The sequence below is a fragment of the Phoca vitulina genome, unplaced genomic scaffold (genome assembly GCF_004348235.1).
Source record: "Phoca vitulina isolate PV1807 unplaced genomic scaffold, GSC_HSeal_1.0 scaffold11, whole genome shotgun sequence".
Lineage (NCBI taxonomy): Eukaryota > Metazoa > Chordata > Mammalia > Carnivora > Phocidae > Phoca > Phoca vitulina.
Genome location: NW_022589714.1, coordinates 34,219,869 through 34,240,776, shown reverse-complemented (window position 1 = coordinate 34,240,776; position 20,908 = coordinate 34,219,869). Strand labels below are relative to the sequence as shown.

Genomic DNA, 20,908 nt, shown 5'->3' with positions numbered 1-20,908 from the left:
CGGGCCTCCTCTGTTTTTCAAAGGTTTGGGCGCGAATTGCTCTGGCAGTGGCTCCCTGGAGGATTGAAGACGCGTCGTCGGTGATCAGTGAAAGCTTTTAAACCGCTGGTGGATCCATCTTGCGGCATGAGTTTTGCGGCCAAAGCGATTGTGGCAGACTCCGCGGCTTGTATCTCAGGAGCGTGAGGTGATTTTCCAAATGGATTTTCCATATCTGCCCTTCGGGGCCAAGGATTGAAATATTTGATTTGCTAGGAGGTAGTGAAGCCGCACCTGGTTCCTGGGTTCTTCCCTCCTTTCCCCAATTCATCTTCATCCTAGTTCTTTTTCCTTAATCTCCCGTGGCCCATAGTGGTGCGAAGTGCAGCCTTAGAGATTAGTGTCTTTGGGCATTGACGTAACTGCGGCCGGCAGCGTTGCTATCCCGAGGCATTTGTCAGGAGGTAAACATTGCGTTATTTGTGTTTCGCCAGACTTGGTGCTTGCCCTGTGTGCTTACCCTGAGGCCTAGATTGAGAGACTTGGTTTCCACGAATTTCAGCAAACCGGTAAGAAAAATAAGACAAGTTAGGATGCCTCCCTGTTTCCTACGGAGTAAGGAGTAAATTCTTTACTGTAGTATATAGTCTGGCCGCAAACTACTGTTCCAGTCTTGTTTCTGTCGCTTACTCCCATACACATTCAAGTCTCGCTGAATTTTCCCTGTGCCCGAACAGACCAGTTTCTTTCCAACTGTTCTGACATCAGCCTTTTGCTGCTTTCTCTCAAATACTTCATTCCCGATCCTTCTGGCTAAATATTTCAAAATGTAATTCCCATGTTACTTTTTTTTTTTCTGAATACCGTATATCATTCCCCCCCCCACACACACGCATACACATCAATTTGAGTCATCCACTCATTTGTCTTTTATAACTTTTGTCACATGATATATAATTTTATATAGTAATTGTTTTCATATCTGTCTCTACCCACTGTCACTGGGCTATGGTTTCCTGTGGATCTAAAGCAGGGCAAAATTTCTATTCCTTTTACATTTACATTAAAATTTCTATTCTAGTTCCTTTACAACTGGCCCAGTAGTGATAGAAAATTGTGACTTATTTATTGAATTCTTACTATGTCCCAAGTATTGTTCTAGGCACTTTACGTATTCTGTACAAAATTTTAGCTTCACAAAAGCCTTTAATGTTGGTGCTTTTAACTTTAACCCATTTTACCAGTGGGGAAATTGAACAAATTTACTTGCCTGAGGTTGTACAGCTAGTTAAATGGCAGAGCCAGGATTTGGAACCAGGCCATTCATCTTTATTCCTGACTTGCTCTTGGCAGTGGTTCTCAATCTGAGGTACCTTCACACCAGGAGACATTTAATAATGTCTGGGGACAGTTTTGGTTGTCACACCTTGGGGAAGGGAGGGTACTAGCAACTAAAGACCAGAATACAGTTCATGGGACAGCCCTCACAACAAAGAGTTACTCCATCCAAAATGTTGAGAGTAACGAGCTTTAGAAACTTTTTGTGCTATGGTTTATTGGCTTAAGTAGGTATCAGTGAAAATGGTGCAGCTCGTATTGCCGCTAGTAAAGAAACAACTTTTTTTTTTAATTTTTAATCAGCTACAACTGATTCTTTTGTACAATACAACCAAAAATTAATTGCTAGTCAAACCCATAGAGTATATAACACCAAGAATGAACCCTACTGTAAAATATAGACTTCGGGTGATAGGATATGTCAGTGGGAGTTCATGAATTATAGCAAATGTACCACTCTGGTGTGGGATGTTGGTAGTGGAGAAAGCTGGGGGTAGTGAGGGGGTACAGGGGGTATATGGGAACTCTATATACTTGCTGCTTGATTTTGCTGTGAACCTAAAACATCTCTAAAAAAGAAGGTGGTGGATTGTTTTTTTTTTTTAACAAATTACTGGGAAAATGACATTTAAAAAGAAAAAGCCAATTATTTTATAATCAGATACAACATACATAAAATTTTTGCCAAATTATGATAAAAGTTTCTAAATGAATACTGTCAGTTTCTATATTTAAAGGGACTATAGTAGTTTGTGAGTCAAATTTGAAGTAGCACTAAATTACATGTTTTTGAATAAAGAATATCAAGAAAAACTGATTAATAGAACCAAACTATAAATAAGTGCCAGCTGAGAGTTAGACCCAGAAGCGCCCACAGACTTTTAGAGTGGAGTGGAGTGGTTAGGAGGCATGAAGAGCAGGTGGCTCATGCTCTGGGAGGGTGGGCAGAGAAGGAGAGGAGAGCAGCTCAGGTGGAGGGCATAGTGTATGCATTACTCAAAGTGTGTTTGGGAAATCATCAAATCTAGCTAGAGAGAGAGAGTCTTATAAGGAGTAGTGGGAGAGAAGTATGGAAAGCTAGGCAGGGCTAGATTTTTAAGAACTATAAATGACATGGTAGAGTTGGATGTTGTGTAGTAGGTATTGGGGAAGGATTTTTAAATTTTTTTAATTAAAAAAATCATTTATTTTGTTACAAAATTCGGGATCAGAAACAACTTGGTAGGGCTGACTCATGTCTTTTCCATGCAGGGTCAGCTGCAGCATATTGGCTCAGGTACATGTACCAGGCTGGCAAGTTGGTACTGGCTATTGGTTGGGAGTTCAGCTGGGGCTTTTGCCTGGGGCTTTCAGTTCCTCTCCATGTTGGCCTTCCTCATAGCATGGTAGCTGGGTTCCAAGAGCAAATATTCCAAACATGAGGATGTTGCAGCTGCCGGTCTCTTCATGTTTAGGCCAGTAAACTAGTACAGAATCATTTCCACCATATTCTACTGCTCAAACAGCTACAGAGTCTGCCAAGATTTAAGATAAAGGGACATAGACTCCATCTCTCAATAACAGGAGTAAGAAGGAATTTGCACCATTTTTAATTTACCAAATGGAGTGAGGACTAAATTTCAGCCCTCACTTGCTCCCTCACCTTCTTCATTGAAAAACCTGTACTGCTATATGTATCGTAACCCTTCCAGGAGAGGCCCACAAGTGAAACTGTCACGTGGATTGGTTTTTAAGTCGGGGAAGGATAAGGGCATGGATGTCACGTTGAAAGAATTAGGCATCTCAGGAATCTAACACTAACTGGGTGTAAAGTACCACATTGTTCAAGAGCAGGGTAAAGTGTAATTTACCAGAGCTTTTTGTAACTGGTCTTACATGTAGTCCCCAAGTATAGTGGTGATCTTTCAATTAATTATTTCCCTCCATTTTTGTTAATCTTACTGAAAAAAAAGCTTGAACCTTTACCTTTTAAAATTTGAAGAAATAGATTTATCCAAAGTAACTCCTTTATTGTCTCTCAATCTGCATATATAAACTATTAATCTAATTAACTCTGAATTTTTAGAAAAGGAATGGTGACTGGTATGTATCTAGCTGTATATGCCTAGAAAACATTTATATATATATAAATAAGATGTATATACTACATGTATGTATGTATGTGTATATGGGCATACCTCATGTTTATCGTGCTTCACAGATACTGTGTTTTTTACAGATTGAAGGTTTGTGGCAATCCCACTTCAGCAAGTCTTTTGGCTCCATGTTTCCAACAGCATTTGCTCACTTTCTGTCTGTTACATTTTGGGAATTCTTGCAAGATTTCAAACTGTTCCATTATTATTATATTTGTTAGGGTGATCTGTGATCAGTGATTGACTTGCTGAAAGCTCAGATGATAGTTAGCATTTTTCAACCATAAAGCTGTTTTAATTAAGGTATGTACATTGTTTTTTTTAGATATAATACTATTGCACACTTAATAGACTACAGTATAACGTAAACATAACTTTTACATGCAAATGAAACCAAAAATTTCATTTGACTTACTTTATTGCAATATTCGCTTTAGCTGTCATCTAGAATGGAACCTGCAATATCTCTGAGGTATGCCTGTACACACACACACACACACACACACACACACACACACACTCCTCTATGTATACTGTACCTAACTTCTAAGCTATCTACTCCTTATGGCCTAAAGCAAGAATAAACATTCTATTCCTCTGTTCCTTTTAACAGTAATGAGTTTGGTGATAAAGGACTATTTGGTGATAAAGGACTTAAATTTTGTCATCGAAATCATCCACACTCCTGTGTCTGTTTTGTAATTTGTGGAAGGACAGAATAATCATTATACTACTGAGCTTTTTTAAAATGCAAATAGCTCAGGCAGAGTTATAGCTTAAATCCTTATGAGTGACTTTTTCACTTGAATTTCCACAGCATAGATTTATAGTATGGATCCTAAAGATTATCTCCTTTCATCTTTGGCATAAGTCGAATGAGAAATCCATTAGGCTTAAAATAAGAAGACCTGAGTATTACTCTTCAAATTAATATTATCTGTGACCAGAGTAAAACAATTTAATACTTTATATTTCCATTTTCTTGGATCTAAACATGGAGATAATGTTATTGTATGGTGGAGTATAAAGTAAGAGATGGAAAAGCACTTTCACGTGATTTTTTTAAAGCCATAAAAATAGAAGAAATTTCTAGGAATGAAACTGAATTAGATACATACTTTAATAATAATCAGTGTTACTTGTTTTAAAATATGTTTAAGTGTTCTAAAAACAATACTTCCCCAAAACTTTCATTATGATTTTTTTAAAGCAAATTTGGAACATTTATAGATAGTTCTTTTTTTCTTTTTTTTTATCGGAGAGAGAGAGTGAGCACAAGCAGGGGGAGTGGCAGGCAGAGGGAGAAGCAGTCTCCCCGCCAAGCAAGGAGGCGATGTGGGACTCAATCCCAGGACCCTAGGATCATGACCTGAGCCAAGGGTAGCCGCTTAACCGGCTGAGCCACCCAGGCGTCCCTATAGGTAGTTCTTTTTAACAAAATATTCTGCAAGCTTAAGCTTATTTTTGCGTCCTTTTTATCTTCACAGATTTTTTGAAGCACTGTTATAATTGTTCTGTTTAGATTAAGATGTCTAGCAAAGCAAGTTCTTCCAAGAAAAGATCTCAACAGTTAAAAAGAAACCCAAAAAGAAAAAATGATGATGAGGAAATGGAGTTACCAGAGAAAAAGGTAATGAAAATATTGAGTTTATCATTCAGAACTTTTTGATTAAAAATGTCATTTGTTCTATGTAAAGGAGTATGTGAAGACTAAAGGTCAGTTTGAGTACAAATTATAATAATTCATATCATTATGTGGGAGTTGTTGCAACATAATTTGTAAAAATTCTCAGATGAAAATTGTTTATTTCAATTTCTAAAGATACTGATCAGAGAATTCTTTGTTGAGGAGGGGGTCATGGGACATTGCTAAGGTGTTTGAATGTGAAGACTAGGAGTAAAGTGTGTACGCTTTACTTAAAATCTGTCAGTTGGTGAAAGAGATTTTTATTAACAGAGAAAAATTACCTTGGGAGGAATTAGCTTCTTTCTACCATAATTTTGCCCTTCTCTTACAAAAGAATATTTAAAATGTAAAAAATTTTGTTGTGATTTATCCTATATTAGGCAATGCCTATGTTTTTTGCAGGTAAAGTATGTAACACTATTTCATAGGCAAAATGACTAATGATTTCTTTAACATATTCTTTGACACAGGGCACTTGGATGACTCAGTCCGTTAAGCATTCCACTCTTGATTTTGGCTCAGGTCATGATCTCCTGGGTCATGGGATCAAGACCTGAGTAGGGCTCTTTGCTCAGCGGGGAGTCTGCTTGAAAGATTCTCTCTCTCTGCCCCTACCCCCACTTGCAAGCTCTCTCTCTTACTCTCTCTAAAATAAATAAAAATAAATCTTAAAAAATATATATTTGACACTATATGGAATTCTATTGTACATTATTACCATTGTCCAGGAATTGCTTTAGTATATCCTCTGCCTGTGAGAAATACACACCCTTTCTCTGTAGAAGTAGCAATACACTTTTTCTATCTAGTCAGAAGATATATGAATACTCTTCAGCATACATGACAAATATATTGCAAAGGTAGTGTCTTTTTATCTGATGTTTAATTATGTGTGCGTTTTTCTCTCTAGGTTAGAAACATAGCAAAAAATAAAAATCCAAAGCATCTGCCTTCTGAAGGTATTTATTTTCTATATCTTGTTTAATTTGTCTGTCTCAAGCTGTCTGTATTCATAAAAAAATTCTCAGCATCTTGTTTATGAGCTGTACAAAAGCAAAAGATACTAGGGGCTCCTGGGTGGCATAGTCAGTTGAGTGTCTGACTCTTGATTTTGGCTCAGGGTCGTGAGATCCAGCTCCATGTCGGCTCTGCGCTCAGCGAGGAGTATGCTTGGGACTTTCACTCTCTCCCCCTCCCTCCCCACCCCATGTGTGTTCTCTCTCTCTCTCTCTCAAATAAATAAATCTTTTTTTAAAAAAGCAAAAGATAGTAATAAACAGCTGCATTCTCATTTTTGCAAGAATAAGTAGTACTGGTTAGTCAGTAATTTTGGTCAACTGAAATTTCACTTACCGCCTCTAGCAAAATATTGTGTAAGGTTCTAAATTGATAGGAACTAGAGAAAATCAAAGTGTCCCACAATCTGAATTATTATTGATCTAAGATATATAGACACCCTACTGATTTCTCTTTAAAACAGATGTGCTTCTGTCCTACCACCATTGCATGGATTAGTTTGGGGCTACTGTCTAATTTTGTTTGTAATAAATTAGTATGGAGTGGTCATCTTTCCTTAGGCATCACTTCATCTAAGAATTCCCTTTCTCTCCTCACCAACACCAAGCTAGGTTCCCTGGTTTTATACTTCCATAGTTCATGGTGCACTTTTTCTTTTGTAATGCTTTGCGTACCTGTAATTAAAATTATTTAGTCTCCCTTCTCTCCAAAACTAATCTACATATGAGCCAATAGTGTATCTCCTTTGTTTATCTCTTATAAGTAGAACAATACCAATAACCAAGTAGACCCTGAGTATTTTGTTCCAGTTGCCATTTAACATTTGGTAGAAATAGCTTTCTAGTCTTCTCAATGAAGCTCTTTAATTTAGGTCATTTCTGGGAATCAGACTTTTATATTGAATCCTAATAATTGTAGCTTGCTTCTTCATTTAGAATTGTCTTGGGTTTGTATCTGCAGTATCAGCTAATAATATTTTAGTTAACATAATATTAGACAGCATAAGCATATTCAATGACTGGCATATTATGTCTGTGCAATAAAAAGGAAATTAAATAGTTTATGCAGTCGTATAGTATTTTGGTTCTCATACTTCTATTAGCTTTTTAAAATAAATTTATACTTGAATCACTTTTTAAGTAAAAACGTAAAATTTCAAGATTGACCAGAGTCTTTTCCTTCACCAGTAACAAGAGAAACAGAGCATACTAATCTAAAACGGGTTAAGATAGCATCCAACAAGAGAAAAACCTGGCAGCCTCTTTCAGAGAGTAGTAGAGAGCATTTGCAAACTATGATGGACTCAGTAATAATGTAAGTATGAAATTTTTGCATTTCACCCTTGATTTCTACTTATATGTTTCCCATAGAAACATTTCCTTAGAAACATTTCCTTTTAAATGTCATTATTTATTTTATGGTGATAGGGTGTTTTGCAGGAAGTTGTTAATTTCAGAAGCTTAGGATTCCATCAGTGAAAGAAAAATGAAGTCTGTGTGGCATGACTTGCTATCTATAAACTTTAAACCTGTTCTATCACTAGGGATACTTTAAGAAGTTGAGTTCCAATTGACATTTTATATATAAGCTACCATGGTGGGGATACAAAGAAAATAAGACAGGATTCTGCCATCAAGAAGCTGAACTCATCTAAATTAATTACAATTATAGAATGTAATAAGAAGAACTTTGATTGTACCTTTGCTTAAAATCGTATTTCAATAAATAAATGTATGAAACAAACAAACAAAAAATAGTGGCAAACTATTTTCATTTTATAAAATTATAATCCTGATATCAAAACCTGAAAAAATAGAATATACATACAAGCACACACCCTGAATACTGTTAAACCCCTTTCACTTATAATATAGATGTAGAATTCCTAAACTAGAAATAGAATCTAAATGTATATCTAAAGAATAATTAACACTAAACAAATAGAGTTTAGTTTAGGAACCTAAAGATTACTTTAGGAAAGCTGTCAAAACAACATAACAGATTAAATTAGGAAAACATAATATGATATTTTAATATCCTAAACCATTTGCTGAATTCAATACCAATTCCATATTTAAGAACAAAACAAAAAAAAAAAAATAAAACTCTTTAAAGAACAGAAATGTAAGGATGCTTCCTTAACATGACAAAGAATGTCTACCTGGAACCCACAGCAAGTATTATACATAATGACAAAATCCTAGAGGCTTTCCCAATAAAATCAGGAATAAAACATGGAAAAAAAAAGTGTATTTGATATAAAATAAAAAGTGGGTGCACCTGGGTGGCTCAGTCGTTAAGGGTCTGCCTCCAGCTCAGGTCATGATCCCAGGGTCCTGGGATCAAGCCCCGCATCAGGCTTCCTGCTTCCTCCCTCTCCCACTCCCCGTTTGTGTTCCCTCTCTCACTGTCTCTCTCTCTCTCTGTCAAATAAATAAATAAATAAAATCTTTAAAAATAAAAAGTGATTGATTCTACCTGGCTAGTGAGGAGGGGCACTTGAAAGAAAGCAGGGAGAAAAAGTAAACACATTATATTCATTGTGTTTCAAACTAGTATTTATTCGATCTTTTTTTTTCTTTTCTAGAGCAATTTTGAGTAACAATATTAGAGAAAATGGACGAGTTCAGTATCATCTTAACTATCTGAAGAAAAGGTAATGTAGTTATGCAATAGAATATTTTTATAAACTATAAAATAAATATAAAAATATATTTAAAATAGAATTAGTAAAAGTCTAATCTGTTTCTAGGTTACCAGAATAGACATTTGTGGGATATAAAAGTTTTTCTTTCATTTTGGGGTTTTTTTGTTGTTATTTTTGTTGTAATTTTAAGAAGGTGAATGACTTGGAAATGTATATTCTAAACTGCTGAATGCAATTATGAAGTCAGTTAAGAGAATTTATAAAAATAAAGTCTGAAAATCACAAAATGCCTGCTTCTACAGTTCATTTTTTTGTAGTGGGATTTGAAAAAATATTTTGTCAACTTTAACGCCATCTTCATTTTGAGCAATTTGAAGTTAATGGTTTACCATTCTTATCTGAGATTTATTCCATTACTGTGTTTTCACTTCAATATTGTGTTATATTATTTTCATAAGTAGCAAGTGTGATTTTCAGGGTATTACTGCTCTTCATCTTATGGCAAGTCACAGATGGAAGTTTCTTTTCAAGTGCTCTTAAAGTCACACCACTGCCAATGATTTTCAGTAACTACTATTTGCACAGAATTTTTTCTTTTCTTCTTTTGAAGATTGTATTTATTTATTTGAGAGAGAGAGCATGAGTGGGGGAAGAGGCAGCAGGAGAGGGATAAGCAGACTCCCCACTGAGTAGATCCCAGGACCCTGAGATCATGACCTGAGCCAAAGGCAAAGCTGCTTAACTGACTGAGCCACCCAGGCACCCAACTTTTTCTTTTCATAGAAAAATGTTCTACATCTTAGTTTTGGGTTTGCCTGAAACTAGTAGACTAATTTCTAGTCTAGTCTAGTTTACTAGTTTCTAGTCTAGTAAACTAGAGCTAGTAGACTTCTTGGGAAATCTAAGCAAAAATTCTGCTTACTTTAAATATAGTTTCAACAATAGTAGCAAAACAGAAAGGGTGGTTGGGGGTGGGAGTTTGTAGAGAGGTTGAAGAGATTGAAAAAGGACTGCTAGAAGCAGGCCTGCCACCTACTTACAGGAATGACAGTCTAATATTAAAAAGGAAGGAGTGTACTAAAAAGCCAGTATATAAGATAATACATAATAAAAGCTATTTATTGCCTTTTAATAGAAAACAAGTAAGTCCTATTTGATGTGTAAATGAGAATATTTTAGTACAATTAGATTTGCAGGATTCTTAAAAAATCTTATTAAAATAAAAGTGTAACATGAATACACTCTACTATGTCAACAACACCTAATCATCATTCGTAAAATTTTTCTATAGGGCAGACTTTCCCAAAGTATGTTCCTCTAAGAACTGTAGTGGCTAACCCATTTTGTTTGACTAGCAACCCTGTTTTGTTTGTCTGATCATGGGTCTGCCCTATAGAAAACTGTTATGAATGATGATTAGGTGTTTTTGACATAGTAGGGTGTATTTATGTTACACTTTTATTTTAATAAGATTTTTTAAGAATCCTACAAATCTAACCACTATTTAGAACATGTGGAATAGTGAGTGACCCTTTCACAGAATTAACTTAATAAACTTTTAGAAGAAATTGTTCATAAATGGATCTTTACTTTAGTTAAGAAATCAAGAACTTATTCCTCTTAGGAATACTTATACACACAGGTTTTTATTCTTTTTTTTTTAAAGATTTATTTCAGAGAGAGAGAGAGAGATCAAGAGCAAGCGAGGATAGGGGCAGAGGGAGAGAAACCCAAGCAGACTCCATGCTGAGTGCAGAGCCAGACATGGGGGCTTGATCCCAGGACCCTGAGATCATGACCTGAACCGAACTCCAGACTCGGGTGCTTAACCAACTGAGCCATCTAGGTGCCCCATAGGTTTTTAGTCTTAAATGTGATGTCCTTCCTAATGATTGGATAACTGAAGTTTATCCCAACAGTTTAATGAAAATTGTGATTGGTGCGTTTTATATTGCCTACTTTTTTTCTTTACAAAAAGTAATATTTTGAGTAAGATCCTAGGAAGATGTGTTCTGTTTTCCACTATTTATGCCTGCAAATCTTAAGTAGTTGGGTTTTTGAGAACCCCACAATGTTGCTATTAGCAAGAAGTAACCAAATTTAGATTTTCCTCCTTGATCTCTTCCTCCTGGAATCCAAGAATACAAGCTTTTAGGAAAGCTGTATTGCTCCCTGCTACCAGTGAGGGTAGTAATAGGTTAGTTTCCATTGGTGATCTAATCAACCTGGTTTGAAGGAAAATTTTGTAACCTTGTTATGTTTTGTTAACCTTTCTGTTTTTAATTTGTTTTTTTTTTCTTTTTATTTTTTTCTTCTATTCTTTCCTTTTTTTACATATTTAGAGAGGATTTCTTAACTTTAATATTGCACGGTATTCATGTTGATTGTCTTTTTTTTTTTTAGTTTGCCTAGTATGCAGTTTTTTTTTTTTTAATTAACATATAATGTATTATTTGTTTCAGGAGTACAGGTCTGTGATTCATCAGTCTTCTACAACACACAGCGCTCACCACAACACATACCCTCCCCAGTGACCATCACCCAGCCACCCTATCCCCGCCCCCTCCCCTCCAGCAACCCGCAGTTTGTTTCCTAAGATTAAGAGTCGCTTATGGTTTGTCTCCCTCTCTGGTTTCTTCTTGTTTCATTTTTTCCTCTCTTCCCCTATGATCCTCTGCCTTCTTTCTTAAATTCCACATATCAGTGAGATCATATGATACTTGTCTTTCTCTGATTGACTTATTTTGTTTAGCATAATACCCTCTAGTTCCATCCAGGTCTTTGCAAATGGCGAGATTTCAATTTTTGATAGTTGCATAATATTCCATTGTATATATATATACCACATCTTCTTTATTCATTCATCTGTCAATGGACATCTGGGCTCTTTCCATAGTTTGGCTATTGTGGACATTGCTGCTATAAACATTAGGGTGCAGGTGCCCCTTCGGTCCACTACATTTGTATCTTTGGGGTAAATACCCAGTAGTGCAATTGCTGGGTCGTAGACGTGTTGATTGTACTTTTAAACAAAGCACTTTAATCTTAACATTTTATTTGCCTTAAACTCTATGGGACTCACTTATCTTTAAAACCATTGTTAGAGTAACTGATACAGAGATTCTTTTCATTGGACACATTGTCTAAGACAACTGAAATATAGAGTCCAGTGTCATTACAGAATAGTGTTTCATCTCTTACACAGCTATTCACAATAAAGATAGAATTATGTGCTATAGTAGTCTAGGAAACACATTCAGAAGATACAAGGAAAGTTTTATTTTAAAATATATACAAATGAAATTGTATAAATATATATAATAAAATTGATAAGTGTATAAAATAGAAATTTTTCCTTTTATGAAACAACTTAGGCACCCCATGATTTGAGATAAATCTTAATAAATCAAAAGGCTAAAAGATAATGTATCATGGCTTTTTATGGGTGAGTCACTGCTAGTGTTAGCTACTGTTAATAAAAGAATGTAATAGCCCTTGGGAATATGAGGACAGAAAAAAGATGGCAGCCATATTTCAAGCACAACAAAACAAAAAAATAAAATAATGGTTCTAAAAAGGTAAACATAATTTTTTTTTTTTTATCCCTAAGATTGCTACAACTGTGTGAAACCGTTAAAGTCCCTCCCAAAAAGCTGAAAGATTTAACTAACGTGTCAAGTCTACTGAAAATGGAAAGGGCACAGCACAGAGCTAATGAAGAAGGTCTGGCATTATTGCAGGTATGAAATTTGAACAGGGAGTCCATAATTAGAGAGTTAGGAGAAAGGGGAAGAGAATAAGAAATTTTTTAAATTATCATGATATTCTCCTAATAATAAATACTAGATTTTAGAACAGGGTTTTCATTAAATTCTTCTTCTTTTTTTTTTTTTTTTTTTTTGTCAGAGTAAAAACTTTACCTAAACTTTGAGCCTCTAAAGTTAAAAGTATTTCTAATATATTAGTGATTAAGTAGTAGTTCTGTTTTTTTTTTCACCTGACTTTAACTGAACTTCTATTCTTGATTATCAAATTATAGGAACTCATCACTAAATGCTAAAGAATTTCAAAACATATTGACAAGAAGAGCATATACTCATTATTATTGTTGTTATTATCATATGGCTAACATGTAACAAGGGCTTTCTGTGTTCGAGGTACTGCTCTAGGCACTTGTAGCTACATCCCTTAATTCTCAAAACAACTTAAAGAGGTCTGTGCTATATGATCTCATTATACAAATGTGAAAAAGAGACATATTTTTAGCTGAACCTTAGACAAATTGCTTAAAGTTATAGTGCAGGGGCGCCTGGGTGGCTCAGTCGTTAAGCGCCTGCCTTCGGCTCAGGTCATGCTCCTAGGGTCCTGGGATCGAGCCCCGCATCGGGCTCCCTGCTCAGTGGGGAGCCTGCTTCTCCCTCTCCCACTCCCCCTGCTTGTGTTCCCTCTCTTGCTGTGTCTCTCTCTGTCAAATAAATAAATCAAATCTTTAAAAAAAAAAAAAAGTTATAGTGCAGATCTTAGTCCAACTGCAGATTCTGATTCTCGATCATTATCTTGTAGAAGATAATGGGAGATAACATTAGGTATCATGATTAACTTCAGGCTTTTAATTAGTGGATACTTGAACAGTTAGGAGAAACAAACTAACAGGGCTTATTAAGTAGTTATTAAAACCAAACTAGATTAGACCATATATCTCTTAGCCATTTCAAAGTAGTTTGTAGATAATGGTCCTTAGGTCTTTGTTAGCAATTTAGAAAATATAGAGTTGGTAGTAGTTTATGCAAGGAATGCATCCCCAAGGATTTCTAATAATTCAAAAATCACAATTTATTCCAGTTTTTCCATATGATTGAGAATAACACTGGGTGGATTAGACTCTGAGCAACAAATTTACATATATTATAAATTAATTACATATATTATAATTTATGTATATTATAAATTAATAAATTCCATATATGATAAATAGAAACTCACTTTCTTCCTAGTGTGAGATTATATTGAATTTTTATCCCCGTTACTACTTTTCAAGAGTATATTTTCAGCACTGACACTAGTTCCACCATGTAATGAACAGTTGGATGTCATTGACATAGGTTTTTTTTTTTTAATTTCAGCTTTATTGGGCTATAATTATAAGATATTCAAAGTGTACATTGTAGTGATTTGATATATGTACACACTGTGAAGGATTCCCTCATCTGGTAAATTAACACATCCATCACCTCACATTATTTATTTTTTATTTTGTGTGTGTTAAGAACATTTAAGTTCTCTCTCAGCAAATTTTAAGTATACAATACAGTGTTATCGGTTATAATCACCTTGTTTTTCACATTAGATCATCACACCTTATTCATCTTATAGCTAAAAATTTGTACCTTTTACTAACCTCTCCCTATTTTCTCCACTCCCCAGCCCCTGGTAACCACTTCCTTACTCTTTTTTTTGTGAATTTGGCTTTTTTTTTTTTAGGTGATTTTAAAAGGTTTTCAAGTGTGATAATGGCAAAGTTATCTTAATATTTAACACTCATGTAAATCACTTGAAAGTAGTCAAAGATAGTAAATGATAGTGTAATTTTTGTAATACCGAGGGGCATTTCTGTATTCCAGAAAAAAGCATAAATATAGTTAAATGAAAAAAACCTTTTTCTATCCTCAACACTTCTGACACCAAATGTGTGGGGTTTCCACGAAGCACTTTTCCAGTTCTCTGCAGACGCCAGCTAGGTGTCCTACAATTTCATCCAATTCTGACGCTAAGTACCTGGATTTAGTGCAGACCCCACAGGTTAAGGGCTCAGTCCCACAAGACTGCCCCCCACTTCAGATGCCAGTTGTACTTCTACACCTCCTGTACTTCTAACCAACCAAGTATAAATCAGGTGTTGCCATGACCCCTTCCTCATGTTCAGTAATTTGCTAGAACAACTCACAGAATTCAGGAAGGCACTTTACTTACTATTTACCAGTTTTTTATAAAGGATACATTCAAGAACAGCCAGATGGAAGAGATACATAGGGCAGGGTATAGGGGAAGGGCACACAGCTTCTGTGCCTCTTCAAGTATGTTGTCCTACCAGCGCCCCAAGGTGTTCCACTAACCTGGAAGCTCTCTGAACCCAGTGTTTAGAATTTTTATGAAAGCTTCATCAGGTAGGCAGAATTGATTATTAACTAAATCTCCCCTTCTCAAGAGATCAAGGAGTGGGGCTGAAAGTTCCAACCCTGTAATCACGTGGTTGATTGCTCTGGCAACCAGCCCTCATCCTCTCTGAATCATTCATTAGCATAAACTCAGGTAAGGTTGAAAGAGGCTTATTTTTTTTTTTAAGATTTTATTTATTTATTTGACAGAGAGAGATAACAAGCAGGGGGAGCATCAGGCAGAGGGAGAAGCAGGCTCCCGCTGAGCAAGAGCCCAACATGGGGCTTGACACCAGGACCCCGAGATCATGACCCGAGCCGAAGGCAGACACTCAACCGACTGAGCCACTCAGGTGCCCCAGAAAGAGGTTTATTATGAATAGCAAAAGATGCCACTGTCACCCAAATCACTCAGCAAATTACAAGGATTTTAGAAGCTCTGTGCCAGAAACCAGGGATGAAGACCAAATACACATTTCTTATATCACAGCATTACAACAGTCTATGGTTTGCTTGCTTGACAGCCAGTTACTCAATGGAAGCACTGTTTGCATTTTGGGCATAAGAGTTCTTCACTGGCCTACTAGAATCTTTGAACTAGGAATTTGTATGTCTTGTCTGTATCCATCAGTTTTCTGTTATGTGCCTTACTTAGAACCACTGCCTTTTCCCACAGAAGCCTAGAGTTATTCTTGGTGGTGACTTTTCAAAACCTGTATCAGCTAATAAGTAACAGAAGTTGTATTAATTGAGCTCCCTCACTCAGTGATGGTGCTACAGAAAAGGCAGTGGTGAGCAAAGTCTCTGAGACTGAGAAGATGGTATAGGAACTGCTGGGGCTTAATTTTTTAATCCCTATGGACCTCTGCATAAGAACAGAGCCATAGGGGTGCCTGGGTGGCTCAGTTGGTTAAGCGACTGCCTTCGGCTCAGGTCATGATCCTGGAGTCCCTGGATCGAGTCCCGCATCGGGCTCCCTGCTCAGCAGGGAGTCTGCTTCTCCCTCTGACCCTCCCCCCTCTCATGTGCTCTCTCTCTCTCATTCTCTCTCTCAAATAGATAAATAAAATCTTTAAAAAAAAAAAAAAAACAGAGCCATAGGATTTCACAACCAGAGTTAGCATAAGAAAATATAAAAATAAGGACAAAAAATAGCAATCCACAGATAACAAAAGCATGCCAAAAACCTGTTCACAAAACAGATGAACACTAACCTAATTCTTAAGCAAACTGAAAGAAATTCAGAAAAACAGTAGAGGGTATGGAAAAAAGTCATAAATCGGTATTAGAAATACTAAAAACTGAAGCTACAGAATTCAGGAAAAAATTAGAAGTAAAAAAAACTTTTCAGATATGCAGACTAAATTAGAAGAATTAAAGCAAATGCAACAGATAAATGCTTAAAATACATAGTAAAATAAAGGAGAAAATTTTAAGAATCAAAAAAACATTTTTTTAAAGTTGAGAAAAAGTGACAAAGTAAAAGCTCAGCATAGAAAATATGGCATAGGTATGGTAGGAATACCCAAAGAAGATAACCAAAGCAATGGACCAAAATAATTTTTTTTAACTACAATGGAAATTTTTAGTCCTTATTATATTAACTGTTTTTTTTATTCATTGTTGTTATTCATTCCCTCTATAGTGGGTTGAATAGTGGCCCCAAGTCCTAGCCCTGGAACCTGCAAATGTGCCCTTATTTGGAAAGAGTCTTCCCAGATATCATTAAGGATCTCAAGATGAGATCATCCTGGATTTTCTTGGGTGGGTCCTAAATACAAAGACTAGTGTCCTTAAAGAGACAAAAATGTCCTTAATAAGAGAGGGAGACATGGAGGAAAAGGCTGTGTGAAAAATGCAGAAATTGGAGTGAGCAGCCACAAGGAATGCTGACAGCCATCAGAAGCTGGAAGAGGCAAGAGAGGATTCTCCCTCAGAGGTTTCAGAGGGAGCACTGCCTTGCCAACACCTTGCTTTGGACATTTGCTCTCCAGAACTGTGAGAGAATAAATTTCTGTTTTCAGACACCAAGTGTGTGGCAGTTTGTTTTGGCAGGCACAGTAAACTAATACATGTGGTAACACACATTTCTATTGGACAGCACTTTCTAAATCCAAAAACCAAGTCACAGGAAATTCAGGACCGAGGAACAGGTTAAACCTGACCAGCAAATTCTGCAAAGCAAACTATCTAGTTTCCTGTACAAATCAGTTGGAAAGAACCAAAAAAATTGGAGTGGGAAACTATAGATGAAAGGAGACTTAATATGCACTTACTAGAATGGCCGAAATCTAGAACATGGACAACAACATATGCAGATGAGGATGTGGAACAAGAACTCTCACAGCTGGTGGGAATGCTAAATGGTACAACCGGTTTAGAATACAGTTTGGCAGTGTCTTACAAAATGAAACCTACTCTTACCGCACGATACAGCAGTCATGCTCCTTGGTATATTGTACATGTATGTTTGAATATTGCACATGGATGTTTGTGGAAGCTTTATTCATAATCGCCAAAAGTTGGAATACCAAGATGTCCTTCATTAGGTGAATGGATAAATAAATGTGGTACCTCAGACAATGGAGTATTATTCACCACTAAAAAGAAATGAGCTATCGGGCCCTTAAGAGACACGGAGGAACCTTAAGTGCATATTATAAATCATAAGTGGAAGAAGCCAAACTGAAAAGGCCCCGTACTGTATGATTGCAACTATATGATAAGCTAGAAAAGGCAGAACTGGAGAATAAAAAGATGAGTGGTTGGCAGGGGTGTGTAGTGATTTAGAGATGGATAGACAAAGCACAGCAGATTTTTAGGCCATCAGTCCTTGGGCTCTGCTACATTCACACGGGTCTTCCAGGATCTCTGATTGTAGCAGTTTTGCTGAGTTTTTGAGGAAATATGCTTGTACATGGGTTGTATCTCCTTGTTCCATGGAAATTAAATTTCCTTATAATGAATTATTATGTTGGTAAATTAGTTTCTCAGAAGTCTGTTTTGTGAAAGAAAAAAAAAATTACCAGTTTCTTCCAAAAATGTTTCCATATATGTGGTATTTAAAAAAATATGTGTATGTATATTAATACCTATTTGGGTTTCATTTAATAATGTATTTAGTTTAAAACATTAACTTTCTGATTTCTCACTCAGGAAGAAATAGATAAAATAGTAGAGACCATAGAGTCAATGACTGGGAATATTCAGAGCCTAAAGAACAAAATTCAAGTTCTGACAAGTGAGGTGGAAGAAGAAGAGGAGAAAGTAAAACAGGTAATTGTTTAATAATGCATTCCTAGAGTCTGGATAAATTTTTTTAATGCTTGTCTCTCAGCAAGACAACTTTTGAATGTAAGAAGAGAGAAATCAGCCTTTTGAAATAATCTGTAGCTTTCTTTTTCTACTTTAGATGTTTCACATAGATAGTAGTGGGGTACTCTGTCTTCCAGAACTTTCTCAGAAGAGTCTCAAAGCACCCACACTTCAGGTAAATGCCAATTTTCCATATCAACTATATCATCAGTTATGAAGCACATATATAAAACCATAATATCCTTTTCCTCTTTTAAAACAAATGAAATCCATGATACAAGTTTTAGGCAACATTGTTTTTCTCACTTGACAGAATAGTTCGAACATCTTTATTTGTGAGCTGCTTTCATGTGGATCTCTTGTTCTTGTCAATAACTGTAACATTCCATTGATGAAGGTACCATACTGTAATTCGTGAATTACTGGTAGAAATAAATGATTGTTGCAGTTACATAAAATGCTCAGTATACCCTTGTATATGTATCTTTAGGTATTTGTGTGGTTGTAACTGTAGGATAGATTTCTGGAAGTAAATTCCAATAGTTGAGTTTATTTATGCTTCTAACAGTGGCCTATAACTCTTCATGAAATAGTGTTGTGTTATTTGTAGTTGACTGTATACTGGTACCTGTTTTCACAGGTTCCCAGTAGCTATTATAGTGTAAATGCTTATAGTGGTAGAAAGTCTTCAAGTTTCTCAAAAATAATTTAAAATAGTCCTATCTGTAGTCCATTTAGGGTAAAAGGAAAGGGAGTGGACAGAGGTAAAACAGAATAATACAGTTTGGAAAGAACAAGAATGAGTTGATGATTACTGAAGTTGGGTGATGGGTATTTGAGGTTTATTGTATCATTCTCTCTAAATAACATACATTTGACATTTTTCATAATAAAAGGTTAAGAACTATTTATATGGGTCAATGTGGTCAAAAGGTACAAACTTGCAGTTATAAAATCAAACAGTCTTGGGGATGTAATGTAGAACACAGTGACTGTAGTCAATGACACTGTCTTGTATATTGCAAAGTTGTTAAGAGAGTAAATCTTAAAAGTTCACATCACAAGAAGAATTTGTAACTATGTATGGCGCTAGATGTTAACTAGACTTATTGTGGTGGTCATTTTGCAGTGTACACAAATATCACATCATTGTGTTGTATACCTGAAGCTAATATGATGTTATGATGTTATATGTCAATTATATCTCAGTTTTAAAAAAAATTTTAAACCAATTGTACTGTTATACCCACAGAAAGAAATTTTGACATTAATTCCAAACCGTAACGCTCTTCTGAAGGACTTGGATGTTCTCCATAATTCATCCCAGACGAGGAATATGTTAACTTTCATCGAAGAAGCTTATAAGAGACTGGATGCCTCTTAAAGAGTTTTTTTAGACTGTTCTGTATTAATTTAATGTTTATGAGTTTGTAAAACTGTTAGCCTATGATGATACTGCAGAGGCTGAGGCTTCTTCAGGTTTTATTTCCAACATATACTTAAAATTAGCTTCTGTAGATCTATTAGCATCTAATATAGTCCTAAAAACTGTTTTTAGTAGTTGCCAAATCTAGGAACTCACGTTTCTGTTGTGTCTCTAGTTGTTTGAGCCACAGTCTAATGATTTATAATGGCTGAATAGAGCTCATTTATTGGTTAGTGCAGAGGAACTGTGATACTGTAATGTAATATATGTGAAGTGTGTATAGTGCCCAGTACATAAAAACATAATTGTTTGCAATCATTATTATTCTTTAGTTCATGACTTGCATTTTCGTCTAGTCATCTGGAACTTGAGAAATCCCCAAATGCCTTTATTTCTTTTACATAACCCTCTAGACTTTTTGTGACATAATTAAGATTTGCCAGGTGTCTTTACCTTTGGGGGTAGCATGAACATTTTATTTCTTGGGTTGGATTATTGACTAGATGTTCAATATTTTCCACTGTCATCAAAGCATACTTTTATTTAAAAGGAACCTAAGCACATTTATTCCCTTAAAAGAAAAATCAAACCAAAAAAACCCTTTCTATAAACCTTTTCTCATTGTAATAATGTTAGGAGTTAGTTGGACAGTTAGGTAGTCAGGGCCAGGGTCCTCAACAAGAAAACATGGAGTCAGGACAGCTAAGACAAACAGTACTAACATCCTGTTTTGCAGCTTAGACAAGACTGCACTAGCATTTTGTTTTGCAGCCTTTGTAGAAATGATTCTGCAAAATGTCCTAATGCTCTTGTTAAATCAAACCCTCTCCGAGGCTGAGAAACATGGGGTCCTGGCCACCACTGAAAAATATGGGGACGAACAGCAACTTCATTACCAGGGCATGGGTGAGCCCTTGGGTGGCTTCCAATTCCCAACTGGAGCCCAAGCTGTCCCTCCCCAAGACCCCAGTTGGGACCCTAATGATCCCCTCAGAAACTGGTACCTCAGTCATTTCCAGGCTTGCATCCTAGAGGGATTAAAAATGTCAAAGGTTAAGCCCCTGAATTATACCAAGTTGCCTACTGTCACCCAAACTCAAGAGGAAAACCCAACAGCCTTCTCAGGTTGAGAGAGGCTCTCGGTAAATACAGCTAACTCCCCCAGTTCTCCCGAGACCGAGATCATTCTCAAAGACAAATCTGTGAACC

General features: G+C 36.0%; 1 protein-coding gene across 1 annotated transcript; it reads left to right on the top strand.

The window, feature by feature from the left end:
• Positions 1-44: 44 nt before the first annotated feature.
• Positions 45-20,247, top strand: CENPQ (centromere protein Q). Its single transcript, XM_032409681.1, has 10 exons — positions 45-187; positions 474-548; positions 4,940-5,082; positions 6,050-6,098; positions 7,353-7,470; positions 8,744-8,812; positions 12,414-12,543; positions 18,115-18,234; positions 18,371-18,448; positions 19,526-20,247. Exons 3-10 carry the CDS (start codon positions 4,981-4,983, stop codon positions 19,655-19,657), a joined length of 798 nt encoding a protein of 265 aa, XP_032265572.1. The 5' UTR covers positions 45-187; positions 474-548; positions 4,940-4,980; the 3' UTR covers positions 19,658-20,247.
• The last annotated feature ends 661 nt before the right edge of the window (positions 20,248-20,908 follow it).